The following is a 17991-nucleotide window of genomic DNA, read 5'->3' as shown; positions in this document are numbered from 1 at the left end:
AACACCAAGAGAAGAATGCTGAACAAACAAAGATGGATCGGCAGAAGATGCTTGAAATCCCAAACTTGGTAAAAAACTGGTGAAGCGTTCATTCCAGGCACGAGGAGCCTGTTTAAGGCCATATAACGATTTCTTGAGTCTGCAAACAAAGTCAGAAGGATGAAGCTTACTCACAAAACCTGGGGGCTGAGCCATATAAACCTCCTCATGCAGAAGACCATGCAAAAAGGCATTGGTAACGTCAAGTTGTCGTAAAGACCAGTTAAACTGAGCAGCAAGAGCAAGGACCAAACGAACCGTAGTAGGTTTCACGACAGGACTAAAGGTTTCATGATAGTCAATTCCTTCCTCTTGACTGAAACCCTTGGCCACCAACCGAGCTTTATGCCTAGCGATAGAACCATCTGCATTCTTTTTTATTCGGTAGACCCATTTACAGCCAACAAGATTTTTGCTAGGTGGAAGAGGCACCAAGTCCCAAGTACTTTGGGCATGAAGAGCATCAAGCTCCTCTCGCATAGCAGACTGCCATTCAGGAATGGTGGAAGCAGCCTTGAAGGAATGGGGTTCAACCTGAGAAGAAGCAACAAACTGGACAGAGGCAGAGTAAGCCTTTCTTTTGGAGATACCATTCTTAGACCTGGTCGTCATGGGATGAAGATTTAGTGGGGAAAGAGGTAAGACCACACATAGATTCTCAGGCTGGAAGTCAGGATCAACAGGGAGAGGAGACTGTGTAGGTGACAGAGTGGGCTGAGGTGGAGACAATGTAGGCTGTGAGGAGGAACTGGGAGATAATGGAGGCTGAGATGCAGCCACTTGAGGAGGAGGAGAAATAAGAGGGAACATAGTGGGATGTAGACAAGGGAATGAGGAAGTGGAAGGGGATACAGGAAGCACATGAGAGTAAGGAAACATAGATTCATCAAATAGAACATGTCTAGTGACAAAGAAACGATTTGTGCGAATAGAAAAACAAATATACCCCTTATACTGACCTGCATACCCCAGAAAAATACAAGTGGAAGTCTTGGGCTGAAGCTTGTTAGAATTATAAGGCTTGAGTAAAGGAAAACAAGCACAACCAAAAATTCGCAAATGATGAACAACGGGTGGAGAGCCATATAGCAGGAAATATGGTGAGTTGTGTTGAAGAATTTGACAGGGCATTCTATTAATCAAATAAATGGAAGTAGCACAAGCATGAAACCAAAATTTTAGAGGTAAATGGGCAGTTTGTAATAAAGTAATGGCTGTTTCTAAAATATGTCGATGTTTGCGCTCAGCAAGGCCATTTTGTTCCGGAGTATAGGGACAAGACATTTGATGGATAATACCCTTGGTAAGGAGGTAATGTTTGAATTTATTACTAAGATACTCACCACCCCCATCACTCTGAAAGACTCGAAGAGTAGCAGAGAATTGAGTAACTAAGAAGGTATGAAAGGAAACAAAAATGGAATAAGCCTCTCCTTTATTAATCATTGGAAAAATCCAAGTAAATCGAGTACATTCATCAATGAAGCTAACATAATATCTGACACCTTCAATAGATACAGTGGGAGAAGGCCCCCAAACATCACTATGAATGACCTCTAAAGGTTTAACAGATTTAACTGCCGGATAAGGAAAAGGAAGTTTGGCAAGTTTACCTTCTAAACAAGTGGTACAAACAAATTTGGATGTGTCTGAGGTGAAAGGAATCTGGGATTGTTTTAACAGAGTAGAGGTGACTGTGTTTGAAGGATGACCAAGACGCTTGTGCCAAAGACTTGTGTGGACCTGTTTACCAAGATAACAAACTGGATTATGTGGAAAGAAAGACTGCGAAGGAAATGAAAAAGAAAAAGGAATAGGATATAACCCAGCTCTACACAGTCCCTTGAGGAGGACATTCCCCGTGATTTTGTCCTGAATCCAAAAACCAAAAGCATCACAAATAAAACGGCAGTTGTTATCTTTGCACAGCTTATGAACCGATAACAAGTGTTGAGAGAGTTTTGGCACATGCAAAACTTGCTTTAATTGTAAGGAGCAATGAGGGACATCCAGAATAGAAGAACCAATATTAGAGATGGTCAAACCTGAACCTCCAGCTGTGGTAACAGTATCAGCTCCTGAGAAAGGTACAGCCAGATTAAGTTGAGCCAAATCAGAGGTCATATGTGTGGTGGCGCCAGTATCAGCCACCCAAAATTGTTCTGGAGGAGAAGCAGGTGGAAACGCAGCATGCATAGCACTAAGATTACTGGAGGGAGGCCGACCTTGATAGCTGAAATTACCTCGATGGTAACACTGAACAGCAGTGTGCCCAAATTTCCAACAAATTTGACATTGAATGGAAGTGGCAGGATTAGGAGGCAGAGTGTGACGCTGATAACAATCAGCAGCTACATGACCTTTCTTAGTGCAAATTTGACATGTAGGAATGTCAATGCCAGGACCAAGAAGACCAGGGTGAGATGTAGGTGGAACCTGATAAGGACGTGGGCTGAACTGATACTGATTACGTCCTCTGCCACGTCCTTTAAAGTGAGACCCCCGAGTGCCAAAATATCCACCATTGGAACCATGAAATCCACTGTTATGACCATTAAATCCTCCATTGAAGCCAGGAGGAGGAGCAGACTTGGAGTTAGAAGGATGAGAATGAAGGCTACCTTCATCAAGAGCAAGAGCTTTGCCAGGAGATCCCTGATGTTGAGCCATCATTGCAGGAACAAATGAAGCAGCAGAATAAGTTTGCTCAAGAGTAGCTTCTTCAGCCAGCAATTGAGACCGAAAATCTTTAAGAGATAACACATTGTCTCTGCCACGAACCATACACCGAAAGGTGTTATAATCAGAAGGAAGACCATTGAGAGCCAAGATGACAATGTCATCATCTTCAAAATAAACCCCTGCTGCAGAAAGATGATCCCGAGCATCCTTGATTTTCTGCAAATATTGAGTCACAGTATCGGAGCCCTTCTTGATGGTTTGAAGCTCACTTTTCATCTGAAATATTCGTGCCTTGGAAATTGTGGAAAATCTATCCTTCAGTTGAATCCACATGTCATGAGAGCTAACACATCCAATAACGTAGGAGATTGCAGTTGAAGAGAGAGTAGCAATAATCAACTGCATCAATGCCCGGTCATGCATTTTCCAAATTTTGTAATCATCAGTTTCAGCACCTTCAACATCAGAAGCTGTATCAAACCGATGTGGACACTTTGTTGATCCATCAACAAATCCTGAAATACCATGACTCTCCAGTAGAATTTGCATTTGAAAGTTCCAGATGAGGTAATTTGTGTCATCCAATTTAACGGTTACTGCTGTTGAAACTGTAGGAAGTAAAGAGGTAATGGGAGATTGGAGAATCTGTAGTTGAGAAGTTGTTATCATTTTTGAAGTTCAAACGACTGAGATTAGGTAATGAGGAGGAAGAGAATCACAGAAATCACAGGTTGAGAAGAGTGTTTGAAGAGAATTCTTTCAGTTTGACAATATATCAAACAGCTTATAGGCAGATCATTGTTATTGATTTTTTTGATTGAATATGGCGATAATAACACCAGAAACAGAGATTAGAGACAGAGAAATCACAAGCTCACAAGATACTAACAATCCTAATGCTCTGATACCATGAAAGACTAGCAAGAATTATAGAGATGAACAAGAAGCAGAATAGAAGTAGAGAAATATACTGCTGTAATGCAGAGGAAGAAGAAGAAAATGTCTATATGTTTTATTCACTTGTTACGTTCCCAGCACTATTACATTCATTTATATACTGCTGTAGATGAAAAGCTTGGTTACGTTTTCTACTCAGCTGTAACAGAATGCATTAACTGCCTTACCATATTAACAAACTTTGCTAACCATTATATTCTCTATTCTCTTTGACAGGTGGCTGAAGCAGAGTGGCTGAAGCTAAGGTGGTTAAAGCTGAGGTGGCTGAGGCAGAGCATTTGATATCTTGACAATCAGCAGATATTGCTGATCCAACTTCACTAAGCCCTCTCTCCTCTAATCCTACGGGCTAACTGGATATCTTTAGGCATAATGGTGACCCTCTTAGCATGAATAGCACACAAGTTTGTATCCTCAAACAACCCAACAAGATATGCCTCTACTGCCTCTTGAAGGGCTGCTACGGCACTGCTTTGGAACCTCAAGTCTGTCTTGAAATCCTGGGCTATTTCCCTCACCAGCCTTTGAAATGGCAGTTTCCTTATTAACAGCTCAGTGCTCTTCTGGTACTTCCTAATTTCTCTCAGCGCCACCGTTCCTGGCCTGAAACGGTGGGGCTTCTTCACTCCTCCTGTGGCTGGAGCTGACTTCCTGGCTGCCTTGGTGGCTAGCTGATTCTTTGGGGCTTTTCCTCCCGTGGATTTTCTTGCTGTTTGCTTTGTGCGAGCCATTGAAATAAGGAAGTTGGGAAAATGGGGTTTCGGGTTTCTGTTTCTTACTCGAGAAAACGAGGGAAAGTTAGGGTTTTGAGTGTTTTTCGTGGGTAGGGGAGGAGGTTCTTGATTGATATTATCGTATTTTTAGCAATTTAATTAAACTGATGAAACTCAATTAAATCAACAAGAAGTTCAATTGTTTTTTTATAATGATTGATATTAAAATAATGATGTTTTGTTTTTTTTAAAAAATCTTGATGATATGACCTAATTAAATTTGGTCAAATTAATTGTTGAATCAATTAGAGTTGACTGAGTAAATAACTTTTCTAGTTTAAATTTGAGTTCTTTTTGAGTCTTGAAATAATCCATAAGATTGAGGGTAGGAAACCGAAACATATATTTGGTATCTTTAAATGATTTAATATAAAAAGATATTTTATGATTAGAAAAAAGTATAATCAAGAAATGTACCGAGAAAAAAGTATCTTTAAATGCGCGTGGAAGGCTAGAATAAAACAGTTTCAGTTTCAAATTATACAGTCTTCATTGCTTGGAATATTTTCTACTGGAAAAAAAACAGAAGCTAAACTACTTGAAGCATAGAGCAGACGGATTGCATGACAGTCAGAATGAGAAGAATGACAGCTCCTAAGAGGCTAAGACAGAGACTGCTGCCCATGGGGTATTGAAATACTTTTGCTTTAAATTTGCCTTCCACTTGTTCCATGGCTTCTTGCAGAACGCATTCAGATCTTTAATGCGACCTTTAAAGAGAAAATCATCGGCCGACACTAAATTTTCTTTCTGGAGATTGTAAAAGAGCTGTACCACTTCCTCTTTAGATGATAGCCAGTTTTCTATAATACGATTTTCAACAAGGATTTCCACATCCTTACTGGCACCGAGAAAGAGACCCATCAGGAAGACATAGTCACCAACATATTCCTGATCATGATTTCTGTTCTGTCATCTAACTGTAATCGTGGGAACTCTAGTCTCCCATTGTTTCTATCGAATTTTATGTCAAGAAGATGTTTGCTTGAACTCAACACAAACTTGACCCCGGCTTGTTGGAGCTCCTTTATACTGGGTGCGGTTATAACCCCAGGTTCCGCATACTGTTGCTGTTCAGTTGGCCGATGATAAATTGTAAGAAAGTCAACCAAATGTTTGACTTCGGAGAAATCTACTTTCCCCAAAATGTCCCCTACTGCCCATGAATCCCATTCACGTGAAAAGAACCCGTGAGTAAGCTCAATCAGTGTAGGTTTTGGAGGATTGCTGAATATAGTGGATAGTCTATACAACTCCTCAAGGATGAAGAACGGGAGCTGATTTTCAAGCAAACAGATATCAACCCTTACATCAAACCACTTGTATGGAGGATAGAAAATGCTGTCTCTTCTTCTTCTGAAGTTACTGTAATTGTACTTCAGCAAGAACAAAATGACGAAGGCAGCATCCATTAATATCATTTTTATGAAGTATTCGCTACTAAACTCAATGGTTTCCGCATAGCAATTACGCAATCTTGTTTCATTCTCCTTAATAAATTCAATAAAACCCTCTACACTTACCTCGCTCCGGGCAATGAATTCTTGCAGGTAAATTCTTTTGTGGTCTTCCATGGCTTTTAGCTTCCCTTTACCATGGTGAATTGGGCCTATGGAGACTAATCGAGGTGTGTGGGCCTTTTCGTTCAACTCGCGTAATCGCTCAGGAACTTCATATATACAACATGTGTCGGAGAAAGCATATGAGATTTCCAGCTCTTTCTTCACAGATTTGGCTAATTTCTCAATATCTTTAGTGCTTGATGTTCCACCATCTCCCATCCCGTGACTGAATCGAGATGATAGATAGTATTAGTACAAAACAACAGAGAAAACACATGCATTTACAAAACCCAAAAAAGAGATGAAACTTGCAACCTTAAGTTTGCCTTCACTAGCAACAAATCAACCTGTAATATATATATATATATATATATGGGATCACATAAGTGATATAGATTTTCTTTAATTAAAATTATTAGAAATGTGCTTTGTCTGTTCCACATAATTTGTATCAAATGATATCAATTAATTATTAAAAAAATAATTATTTTGTGTTTTTTCATACGAAATTTGCTTAATAAGTTGATACAGATTAAGTTTATATTTGTGAAAAAAATTCTAAGAGTTTGTCGTTAGAAAAAATGATATTTTATCATTACAAAAAAAAGTATGATAAAGAAATGTGCAAATAATGTTGATAATTCTTTTCTCTTAAGAAAATTATTTTTCATACAATATTATTCAGAAAAAAAAAACATAATATCAATCATAAAAAGCCTGTTGGATAGAAACTTACATACCTAAAAGCTCTCGACAACCGGTAGTTTTAGAAGTTTTGCTCTGCCTCTAGTGTACAAAAAGATGTACCAAGAATGGTAGACTCTCCCTCTTTAATATACATTCCAAAATGTCTTATTTCTCCAATGGCAAGCAAAGTATCCTCTTTGATAATAATTAGCTTTATTCTATAATATTTATGATATAGCGAGGTTTGTAGAGTATTGGGGCTATGAGCAGTTCCATGGGACCTGTTCTTAACAAAACATGAATGATTTAATAGATACTTTCATGGATTGAAGAGATAAGTCTAAACTCAAGAAGAGGTCCAACTTTGCTAGACGAGGATAATAACTTAATATGATGATATATAATTGGAGATTCAATCATTAAATTAAGTTTAATTTTTTACAGAAGATTCTACGAGACATTTTTCAATTAAAAACCACTTTGTCAATCATCACATCGTTGGATCTCCCATAATATTCAAACTGGTTTCAGCGATCCACAACATGAAGAGCAATAGACCGGGCTATGTAATCCGAGGGAGAGGTAAGCTAATTCTGGAGGAGATAACTGCACAATCTATTTCTAGACCGATGAGCAAATCATTCTCTTCATGAAGGATTTAACATTGATATATGCGGAAATGGCGTGAAATGTTTAACGAACGTCTCTCTGTTATATCAGAACCATACAAAGCCATACAAAGGATTTAACATTTTATATCAAAACCTTTCAATGTCAGTTTGTTTAGGTTTTAGTTTTTTTTTTACTTATAACATAATTTATGAACAACTAATTAATATTTATTAATTTTATTTAATTTTAGGTTCACAAACATTGAGGTTGCTTGAACAATAACATCGACGTTTAAATTATCGATGGAGATTCTATTATTTCAATGGAGTCAGGTTTCCAAACATCCTGAGTGGAGACCTAATATTGACGCATGGTTTCGACGATTTCAGGTAGGTGTTAACTTCTAATTTTCAGCTTATTTTTAATAAATTATTTTTATAATTTTATATCTTGTACTATTTTTATTTTAAATGAATTATTTATACACAACACAAATTTGAGTGGGATAACGTGAACAATAATGTTGTGAGGAGGGTATAGAAAAATCACGTGACAATTAGGTAACAACGAAAATAATATAATTTTTTGTTTTATAATTTTATGTTCTAAATTCTAATTTGTTACAATGGATTAGGTTGCGTAATTTTTGATATGACACACAAAAAAGAAGAAGCAAAAAGATATGCGAGAGATAACGGTTTAGAAAGTTGGAATGAGGTGGCGGTTTGGTGGGAATTCAAACCGCCATTCATCTCAGGGGATATATGGACGCAATATATTGAGCATGTGATGTCTAAACGGTTCGCACGATGCTCATGGTCCGGTGCCGACAACTGAAACCAGCAAATTCATGGTTTGGTGACCACACACATCAACGGCTCCGTCCCGTTCAGTGCACATGCGAAGCGGATGGTAAGATTAATTAATTTAAATGAAATATATCATTAATTAATTTGTTGTTGCTTATAAATATATTTAACCTGCGACCTTTTTTTTTCCTTATAGGCTACGTCTCTTGGACGTGAGCCGAGCTCAATGGAGTTGTTTGTAGAGACACACATGCGGAGTCAAGACCGCCAAAAGAGGGTGCAACAGTTCGTAGACAACCTTGCTCAACACTTAATGCTATGTTCGTTCAATCATTTTATTTCATAAGTTATTATTTTCTTGAATTGAATATGATGATTTTTTTTTAATTTTCAGGAGACCTATAATAGCCGGTTGAGGGAGAGATATGGGGACAATCCTTCGACCCATCCAGATTTTGATATGGATTTGTGGATGGAGATAGGATTGTCTGGTGGACCTGATAAAAATCAGGTCTATAGGCTCTCCACCATTACGGCCGAAAACTTGCGGGCGGTCGGTAATGTCTCAACCGTTGGGAGCTTTCCATCAGTATCGAGCACCCAGTCTAAGGAGTTCATGATCTTGGAACAATAATATGAACGACTCTCGACGAATTATGATCAGCTCTGTCAAATGGTCATATGGACATTAGTTCAAGGATGGGTGATGATACATGTGCAGCTCTTTTTTTACTGTAGGTCCTAGGAACAACTAGCCTCCTCCTCCTCCTCCTCCTCATCCAGCTCCGTTGTTAATCTAGTTTAATTTTGTTTTTGAAACACATTAAATTTGTAATGAATATTGGATGAATATTATTTAACATTATTTTTATATTTTTAATGTTTAATACAATTTTATTTGGTTAATTAGTTTTTTTTACTATTAATAAATAATTTTTTAAAAATATTTTTAAATAAATACCAACAGCTTTACTAACAGAACCTAGCCATCAGTATTTTACCGAGAGTTTCAAAAACATTACCACCAATGCCACAATCACCGACATATATATTCCGTTGGTGTTTATCGTTGATATCACTGACATATATATATCCGTAGGTATTTTACAAAAAGTTCTGAAATATTTATTGTTCATGCCACAATCACCGACAGCCAGTCCGTCGGTGATTTATCGTTGGAAATACAGATGGAATAAGTCCATCGGTAAAGTTCTCGCAGGAATTTTTTTTTAGGCGCGCTTCCCCTGTTTGTAAGACCGTTGGTGTTTGGGTTTTTTTTTTTTTACCGACCGAAATAGCGACAGAAATGAGATTTACTGACGATCAATATTCTGACAAATGGATTCCGTTGGTAAAAATATTACCGATGAATTGTGTGTCTTACATCGACGGAATGAATCCATCGGTAAAACTGTTTAATAGTGTAGTGAGAAGGGTAAGAATATATATATATATATATATATATATATATATATATATATATATATTCTCAAACCTCGTTTTCAAGTATAGGATAAAGCAAATGCATCAAAGGTGGAAGCATTCTCTACAATGGCTTTCAAGGCATTACAATTATAATGGTTTTACACGCAAACAATATTCTATTATAAACCTCATTTGAAGTACAGCATAACTAGATCCTTGGTCCGTGTTGCACGGCAGGTCGGATCATTTTTTTCACATGAATTTTGTCACAGTGAAATAGCCATGCCTCTTTTCTTTTTCTTTTTTTATTGAAATTTTTGTTGATACTTTGCCATCGAGAAATAGAGCGGGTAAACTACTAAACAATTGAGAAATTTAAGAAGATAACAATGACTAGATAGTAGACCTAAACAACTTGAATGAGAGAGCACACAGTTTGTATCACAGTGAGCATGAGGAGAATAGCAGCAGCGATTACAGATATTATGGCCCATGGATTACGGAACTAATTTTGTTTCAAGCTTGCCTTCCATTTGTGCCTCCGCTTTCTACAGCATTTATTCAGATCTTCAACAATTTCAGAAAAGTAGAAATTGTCGAGGAAGATAAGATTTTCTTTGTCAAGATTGTGGATAACACTTAAAACAGCAATTAATGATTCAAGTTGGCAAATTCCAGCTTCAGGTGTGAAGCACTAGCATAATGCTTTACTTTATTATTATTAGTGACTTTTTTCCTTTAAAAATGAGAAACAGAGGGAAAACAATTCAACTGAATCCCAATTGCCCCATTCTTTCCATCTTCTACATTCAAAGCAATTAACTTGTTTGTTTTTTAAATGAATATAAGTAATTTCTTATCGATCACTAGACGATTATGGAGCCCAGATGACAAATTAACCCTTAAGCTGCCCATCAGTATAAGACTGGAGAAAATCAAAGGTATAAGACGAGATAACCCCTAAAAGATGCTTCTGTGTGTTGATATGTGAAGTACTCTAATGAAAAATGGAGCTGACAAATTCTTGTGCATGAAATTCAGATGACAGGCCTGAGTATGCTTCAATTCAAGTAATACAACTGGTGTCTGGGACATCACAAATGTGTCAGCTGATTCTCTGTCAGAATGGTCAACTCCAATACCTGCTGCTTACAATGATCAGCTGGTTACCTTTTCACAAAAATCTAGAAACCCAACCTTCTTCTTGATCAACTCAAACCATATAATTACTGTGGGAATAAATTAACCATTCTCGATCTGGCAACAATTCTGCTCTTCATTCAACATCCCTGACCTTTTCCTGTCCCTTCTCCGTGATTTTACTCTTTTGACAAATTAATTGCAGTTTGATTCATACAATAACCATGTTGAAGAAAAAAACTAGACATGAAAGAAACTGACATTTATTAAAACAAAGATGTTAACTTAAACATCAAGCATGTCTTGCATAGAACAATGATATGCAAACCTGTTTAAGACAGACCTGAAGAAAAGGACTGCAGGTGTCTTATGAGCAGAATTGTTTGAACAAGAACTAAATAGCATATAAAAATAGATTTGAATTTTAAGGTTATTTAGTTTCAGAGAAAGTGACATTCAAAGATGACAACCCAGCAGTATCAGGACTGTTGAGTTGATCAAGTTGCTTCTTACCACAACGAAGCAAATATTCAATGTAAATGAAATTCTGGCGATCTACTTGTTTGGAGTTCCGGCGGAAGTCAGCTGAAACAACGGATTCAATCCGCCGTCGATCTCCAGGGGACTTTGAACGAGCAGCAATATCAGTTGGTTATGAAAGTATTGGCATTTCATCAAACACCAAATCGCATTCAGATCAGCAGCATGAAAAAAAAAGTAGAATCGAAATGCAGAAGCAATCTTAGACCAGATCAATGAACTGGGACCTTGACATTTTTACTAAGGAACTAGGAAATCACCAATGAACATGTATTTCTAAGAAAATGATTGCCTCTGGCTTTTGATTAACGATTCAGAAAATTCATAGAGAGATTTTTTTCCATGAAATTTTTTGAAGAATAATTAGTTTTGGGAAACATCAAATGAGTACCCCAACTATGAATTGATTATCAATATAGTCTACAAACTATCGAGTTTTTCTTATTAAATGCACAACATATCATAACTTGATGCTTTGAATCCAAAATTAAGAACATGTTAAACCATTGATGTCGACAAGATTTTAAAGCGAGTATGAGAAAAAACCCAGCTCCAACAGAGATTGTAGTCCAAGGATTATGGAAATACTTCTGTTTTAAGGTTGCCTTCCATTTGTCTCTCCGCTTGCTGCAGTACTTGTTCAGATCTTTTAACCACACCAGAAAGCGCCAAAAGCAGAAGATAGAAATTATAAGGCAACAGTAAGTGGGGGAAAATGTAGCTTCTTTAATGACATGAGTAAACTGAAACAGCAAAAATTGATTGCATTTTATTTATGCTAATTATGTAGCAGAGAAAACAACTGAAATAGCATAATCAAACAACTTGAATGATCGAGCACACTGTCTGTATGATAGTGAGTATGACTAGAACAGCAGCTGCTACAGCAGAGATTAGAGTCCATGGATTACGGAAATATTTCTGCTTCAAGGCTGCCTTCCATTTGTGTACCCGCTTACTGTAGTACTTGTTCAGATCTTCAACTACACCAGAAAAGTAGAAATTGTTGACGTTGATAACATTTTCCTTGGAAAGATTGCGAAAAAGGCGTGAAACTGCGTCATTATCATGGAGCCAATTTTCTATAATTCCTTCTTTAACAAGTATTTCCACGTCCTTGGCATCGGGGACAAGCAAAGAGAGCATGGTAATATAGTTACATACATATTTATTAGCATCGTAATTGCATTGCTCAAAAGCTTGGAGATTTCTGAACAGGATTTCTGCGTGATCGCCTATCTTTAACTGTGGGATTTCCAACGTCCCTTTATTATCATCAAATTTTATGAGGAGGGGGTTTATGCTGGACCCTAACTTGAACTTGATTCCAGCCCGATGGAGCTCTGCTACACTTGGAGTGGTTAGATTCGCAAGTTTCTTTGGCTGCATCTCCTGTGCTGGCTGCTGACAGATTCTTAGAAAGTCAACAAAATGCTCTACTTTAAGCAAATTGATTTGCTCCAAAATTTCCTCTGCCACCCATGATTGCCACGCAGCAAGTAAGAACGCGTAAGTAAGCTCAATCATGGAATATTCCTCACAATGGTGCTGTATTTTGGATAGATTGAACAAGTCCTCAACAATGAAGAATGGAAGCTGATTTTCAAGCAAGCACAAATCAATACTTATTTCATCTAGCATCCATGGTTTATTGAATATGCGGTCAATATTTCTAATTTGGATACCAGGGGACAATGCTTTCAGAAAGAGCATAGTGAGAAAGGAGCAATCCAGCAACACCATTTCCACAAATTCCTCTTTACTTAGTTTATCGAAGGTTTCTGCATAACAACTACGCAATCTAGTCTCGCTCTCTGCAATAGCTGCAATAAAATCCCTCACCCTTACCTTGCTCAATTCAAGAAATTCCCTCAGGTCCAGTATCTTATGCTCTTCCATTTCTATTAGCTCTCCTTTTCCGTAGTGAAGTGGGCCAATGGAGATTACTTGAGGTGTGTAAGCCTTTCCATTCAATATCTAGACCGAAACGTTGATGTAGAAATGGCATGAAATAGTGTTTAACGAACCTCTCTGTTCTATCAAATGGATTTGCACTTGTAGTTAAAACCATAAAAATCCATAAAACTATTGATTTTTCCTGCCATTTTCTTTGAGGAATATTCAGCGCTAGAAGGGTTAGAACTTGGAATATAATATCCTCAAACCTCGCTTCAAGTATAGGATAAAGCAAATGCATCCAAGGTCGAAGAATTCTCTACAATGGCTTTAAGGCATTACAATTACAGTGTTTTACAAGTTAACAATATTCTATTATAAACTCGTTTGAAGTATAGCATAAAGCAAACAATCATGTCAGGTTGGTTATTTGGAGCCGCATCATCGAATGAAAAACCAGACATAAACCAACAAAGTCAAAGCTAACCTTATTTGATTTCAGGTTTTTGGGCTATTTTTTGAGTATTTGGAATTGATAAAATGATTCTCGAGTATTATAAGGGTGTTGATGAGGTGTTTTTTGGTTGAAATGGATAAAAAATTGAGTTTTATGACCCAAAGTGTATCTGCTTTAATTTTCTGGCCATCATTGTTGTAGCCGGAATCTAGACTTGCAGACGACACGTTATATGTCTTGGTAGACAACATGTTGCTTGATTTAAAAATAAAAATAAACAGATGACAAGTCATTCATTTCTTTTAAAAAAAAAAAAACAAGCCCAAGCCTGCAGTCCTCGGCTTGAAGGGCCCGTTAGTGCTCCTTGGCTTTTCATTGCAGTTGCCCAAGTGTGGTGACCCATACGCCCGCTAGTCTAAGCTTTGCCCCCTTTTTTTTTTTTAAGGCTAGATATAAATTTAAGGGGAGAAAATTATTGAATCCGATTGAGTTCATGGTTTGAAATACAGGTTTGATATCGAGGCTTCTTTTTTTATATATATTGCTATTCTTTACTGGTTTCTTTTTATAATATATTTTTAAAAAATAATTTTTAAATTTATGATTTAATTAATATCCCTCTTCTATGATTTTTTTTTTCTTATTTAACTTTTTTCTAATAAAGAATGTTTTTTAATGGTGTTGTGTGTAATTAATTTTTGAAAATATTATTCTGATTCATTGATAATTTTTTTTATCTTTTGTATTGAAGAACTTTATTTTAAAAAATTAAAAATGTTTATCTTTAGATAATATTTATAATATGTGCACAATTGCGTGATATTTTTTACTTTTATTTTTTTAATTAATTTAATATGTGTGCTTGTTTTGAATATCATTTGATTTAATAAAAGAATATTTTTTATAAACAAATTTAATAAACACAATCGTGTAAATGTATTGTTTTGCAATATTAAATGCCATAATCTATACCTAACCCTTGATTTTTCTAGTTTTATTTTTAGATATTATTAATAATTTTTTTTTCATTTATTAACATATAAAGTTATCAAGTTATCAATTTATTTTATTTCATGCGGTCAAATAGCTAATTCTATTATAACCTGCTTGAAGTATAGCATAAAGCAAACAATCATGTCACATTATGGAGCATAACAGTTATCCTTAGCCCGTGATGCACGGCAAGTTGGATTTTTTTTTTTTTTTACAACCCTGGCTATTTAAATGCAATTTGTGATGTGTTGTTTTGGAGATTCGTAATATTATTTTTCATTTTTTTTTGTAATATCTTATAGCAACGTTGAGGTGTATGATTTAGAGGGTGTTTGTTATAATTTTTGTTTTGTTTTTGGATGTTTTTTTAAAAGTGTTTTTGGTTTAAAAATAATAATAAAAAAAAACATAAATTTAATTTTTTTTAATGTTTCTAATAATTTTAAATATTTTCAAATAAAAAACTATTTGCAAATAAAAAAAAGATGAAATACTAAATTGTTGAAACTAAAGAGAAGACAAAATACAATATTTGCAAAAACTGATTTCAGAAATTAAACAAATATCACTCTAAGAAATTCATGAAAGTTGTGTTTAAGATTAAGTTTTATTCCAAGAAATTAACCATGCTCCAATACCATGTTAAGCAATTTGTTTCCAACAAAGAGAAATATGAACATAAAAGAGAAAGGGGTTAGGGTTTCATTGATCACTTTATTTTGAAGTTATGTTTTTAACCTAAATACAACAAGATTATATATAAGCTAAATTAAAAATATTATTCTATTAAAATAAGTATATTTCATAACAAAAATTACCCTAAAGGGCTTGATTTTGAATTCTGTCTTATGTGACTTTATTTTCCACCCTAATTGTCGGTTGTGAATCTAACTTTATGGTAAACAATGATCTCAAGGTGTGTTGGCATGATGACTAAGAAAGTATTTGAAAACGTGTATCAACTCATGTTTTTAAAAATTTTAAATTTTTTTATTAAAATTTAATTTTTTTATATATTTTAGATAATTTTAATGTACTGATTTCAAAAATAATTTTTTAAAAAATAAAACAATGTTATTTTAATACATTATGCTTTCTTCCTTCATCAATAATCTAAGATGAAAGAAAGCAGCCGCTACGACCTTAAACCCCATGTTAAGCATGCGCGTGGAAGGCATAGAATAAAACAATTTCAGTTTCTAAGAGACAAGGAGAACAAATTATACAGTCTTCATTGCTTGGAACAACTTTGTCATTTATTAGAAGAAAAGTACTTGAAGTAAGAGAACAAGGATTATGGGTACAATTAATGCAACATGCGGTATGAAAGAATTGAAATTGCAGAAGCTAAACTGCTTGGAGTATAGAGCAGACGGATTGTAGGACAGTCAGAATGAGAAGAATAACAGCTCCTGAGACAGCGATTGCTGCCCATGGGGTATTGAAATAATTTTGCTTTAAATTTGCCTTCCACTTGTTCCATGGCCTTTCGCAGAATGCATTCAGATCTTTAACGAGACCTTTGAAGAGAAAAGTACGTCGCCACACACCATTTTGTTTGTTGAGAAAATTTCTGAGTCGTCAACAAACTGTAATTGTGGAATTTCTAGTACCCTTTTATTTTTATCAAATTTAATGTCAAGAAGATGTTTGCTTGAACTCAACACAAACTTGACCCCCGCTTGGTGGAGCTCCTTTATACTGGGTGCGGTTATAACCTCAGGTTCCTCATACTGTTGCTGTTCAGTTGGCTGATGATAAATTGTAAGAAAGTCAACCAAATGTTTCGCTTCGGAGAAATCTATTTTCTCCAAAAATTCCCCCACTGCCCATGAACCCCATTCATGTGAAAAGAACCAATGAGTAAGCTCAATCAGTGTAGCTTTTGGAGAAATCCCGAATACAGGGGATAGTCCACACAACTCCTCGAGGATGAAGAACGGGAGCTGATTTTCAAGCAAACAGATATCAAGCCTTACTTCTACAGTCTTGTATGGAGGATAGAAAATGTTGTCTCTGCTTCCTCTTAATTCTGTGTACTTGCACTTCAGCAAAAACATAATGACGAAGGCAGCATCCATTAATATCATTTTTATGAAGTCTTCGCTACTAAACTCAAAGGTTTCCGCATAGCAATTACGCAATATTGTTTCCTTCTCCTCAATAAATTCAAAAAAAATCTCCACACTTACCCCGGTCCGGGCAAGGAATTCCTGCAGGTACATTATTTTGTGGTCTTGCATGGCTTTTAGCTTCTCATTACCATGGTGAATTGGGCCTATGGAGACTACACGAGGTGTGTAGGCCTTTTCGTTCAACTCGCGTAATCGCTCAGGAACTTCATATATACAACACGTGCCGGAGAAAGCAATTGCAGAATTACTGGAGAATGATCTGGGTTCCATCCTGTGACTGAATTGAGATGATGGCTAGTATTAGAACAAAACAAGCAGATCAAAAAAATTGTTACCACAGAGAAAACAAATTCAATTACGAAACCCAAAAAAGAGATGAAACTTCCAGCCTTAAGCTTGCCTTCACTAGCAACAATTTAACCAGTAATTTATATATATGTGTGTGTGTGTGTGTGTGTGTTGGGGGGGGGACCACATAAGTGATACAAAATAAGTGGTGTATTAAGTTTCTCTAATTAAAATTATTAATAATGTGCCATTATTTGTATAGTTCCACATTATTTGTATCAAATGATAAAAATTAATTATCAAAATAAATCATTATTATTTATTGTTTCATAAGAAATTTGCTTACTAAGTTTTCTATTTGTGAAAAGAATTCTAAGGATTTGTCGTTAGAAAAAATGATATTTTATCATGACAAAAAAAGTATGATAAAGAAATGTGCAAATAATGTTGATAATTCTTTTCTCTTTAGAAAATTATTTTTCACACAATATTATTTAGAACAAAAAAAAAACATAATGTCAATCATAAAAAGCCTGTTGGATAAAAACTTACATGCCTAAAAGCTCTCGACAACCGACAGTTTTAGAACTTTTGCTCTGCCTCTAGTCTCCAAAGAGATGTGCCAAGAATGGTAGACTCTCCCTCTTTAATATACATTCCAAAACGTTTTATTTCTCCAATGGCAAGCAAAGTATCCTCTTAGATAATAATTAGTTTTATTCTATTAGAAAATAATATAAATTATATTCTTAAAATTTCATCTAAAAATTTAAGTTATTGAATTGAGTTAGTTCTTTGATATATTCTATAATATTTATGATATAGCCGTAAAAATATATGAGTAATTATATGATATTTTATTTTTGATAAAATATGAATGACCTAACATATATTTTCATGGAACAACAAACAAGTCTAAATTCAAAAAAAAAAAAAACTGGTCATTAAAGACTATAATAACAACTTAAAATAGTAATAATTAGAGGTTCAATCATT

General features: G+C 35.5%; 3 protein-coding genes across 3 annotated transcripts; all 3 read right to left on the bottom strand.

Annotated features, from left to right (window-relative positions):
- Positions 1–3977: 3977 nt before the first annotated feature.
- Positions 3978–4455, bottom strand: LOC118028631 (histone H3.2). The gene has a single exon (XM_035032308.2). The coding sequence runs from the start codon at positions 4407–4409 to the stop codon at positions 3999–4001; it is 411 nt and encodes a 136-aa protein (XP_034888199.1). The 5' UTR covers positions 4410–4455; the 3' UTR covers positions 3978–3998.
- A 590-nt stretch (positions 4456–5045) lies between these two features.
- LOC118028800 (UPF0481 protein At3g47200-like) lies at positions 5046–6232 on the bottom strand. The gene is made up of 2 exons (XM_035032503.1): positions 5454–6232; positions 5046–5355 (listed from the first exon to the last, which is right to left on the bottom strand). Exons 1-2 carry the CDS (start codon positions 6230–6232, stop codon positions 5046–5048), a joined length of 1089 nt encoding a protein of 362 aa, XP_034888394.1.
- A 5793-nt stretch (positions 6233–12025) lies between these two features.
- LOC118028808 (UPF0481 protein At3g47200-like) lies at positions 12026–17605 on the bottom strand. The gene is made up of 3 exons (XM_035032515.2): positions 17548–17605; positions 16078–16984; positions 12026–13203 (listed from the first exon to the last, which is right to left on the bottom strand). The coding sequence occupies exons 2-3, from the start codon at positions 16975–16977 to the stop codon at positions 12043–12045; spliced, it is 2061 nt and encodes a 686-aa protein (XP_034888406.1). The 5' UTR covers positions 16978–16984; positions 17548–17605; the 3' UTR covers positions 12026–12042.
- Positions 17606–17991: the final 386 nt, after the last annotated feature.

Source organism: Populus alba, chromosome 3, assembly GCF_005239225.2.
Source record: "Populus alba chromosome 3, ASM523922v2, whole genome shotgun sequence".
Classification (NCBI taxonomy): Eukaryota; Viridiplantae; Streptophyta; class Magnoliopsida; order Malpighiales; family Salicaceae; genus Populus; species Populus alba.
The sequence above is the reverse complement of the archived record's forward strand: the minus strand, read 5'-3'. Positions and strand labels throughout refer to the sequence as shown.

What these genes read in the sequence shown, in the direction of transcription:
- LOC118028631 (XM_035032308.2), bottom strand. Translation starts at nt 4,409, where the DNA reads ATGGCTCGCACAAAGCAAACAGCAAGAAAATCCACGGGAGGAAAAGCC.
- LOC118028800 (XM_035032503.1), bottom strand. Translation starts at nt 6,232, where the DNA reads ATGGGAGATGGTGGAACATCAAGCACTAAAGATATTGAGAAATTAGCC. An exon ending in CTCCAACAAGCCGGGGTCAA is followed by an intron (nt 5,356 to 5,453) that starts GTTTGTGTTGAG and finishes ATGACAGAACAG; the next exon opens with AAATCATGATCAGGAATATG.
- LOC118028808 (XM_035032515.2), bottom strand. Translation starts at nt 16,977, where the DNA reads ATGGAACCCAGATCATTCTCCAGTAATTCTGCAATTGCTTTCTCCGGC. An exon ending in CAAAGGTCTCGTTAAAGATC is followed by an intron (nt 13,204 to 16,077) that starts TGAATGCATTCT and finishes GTTTCGGTCTAG; the next exon opens with ATATTGAATGGAAAGGCTTA.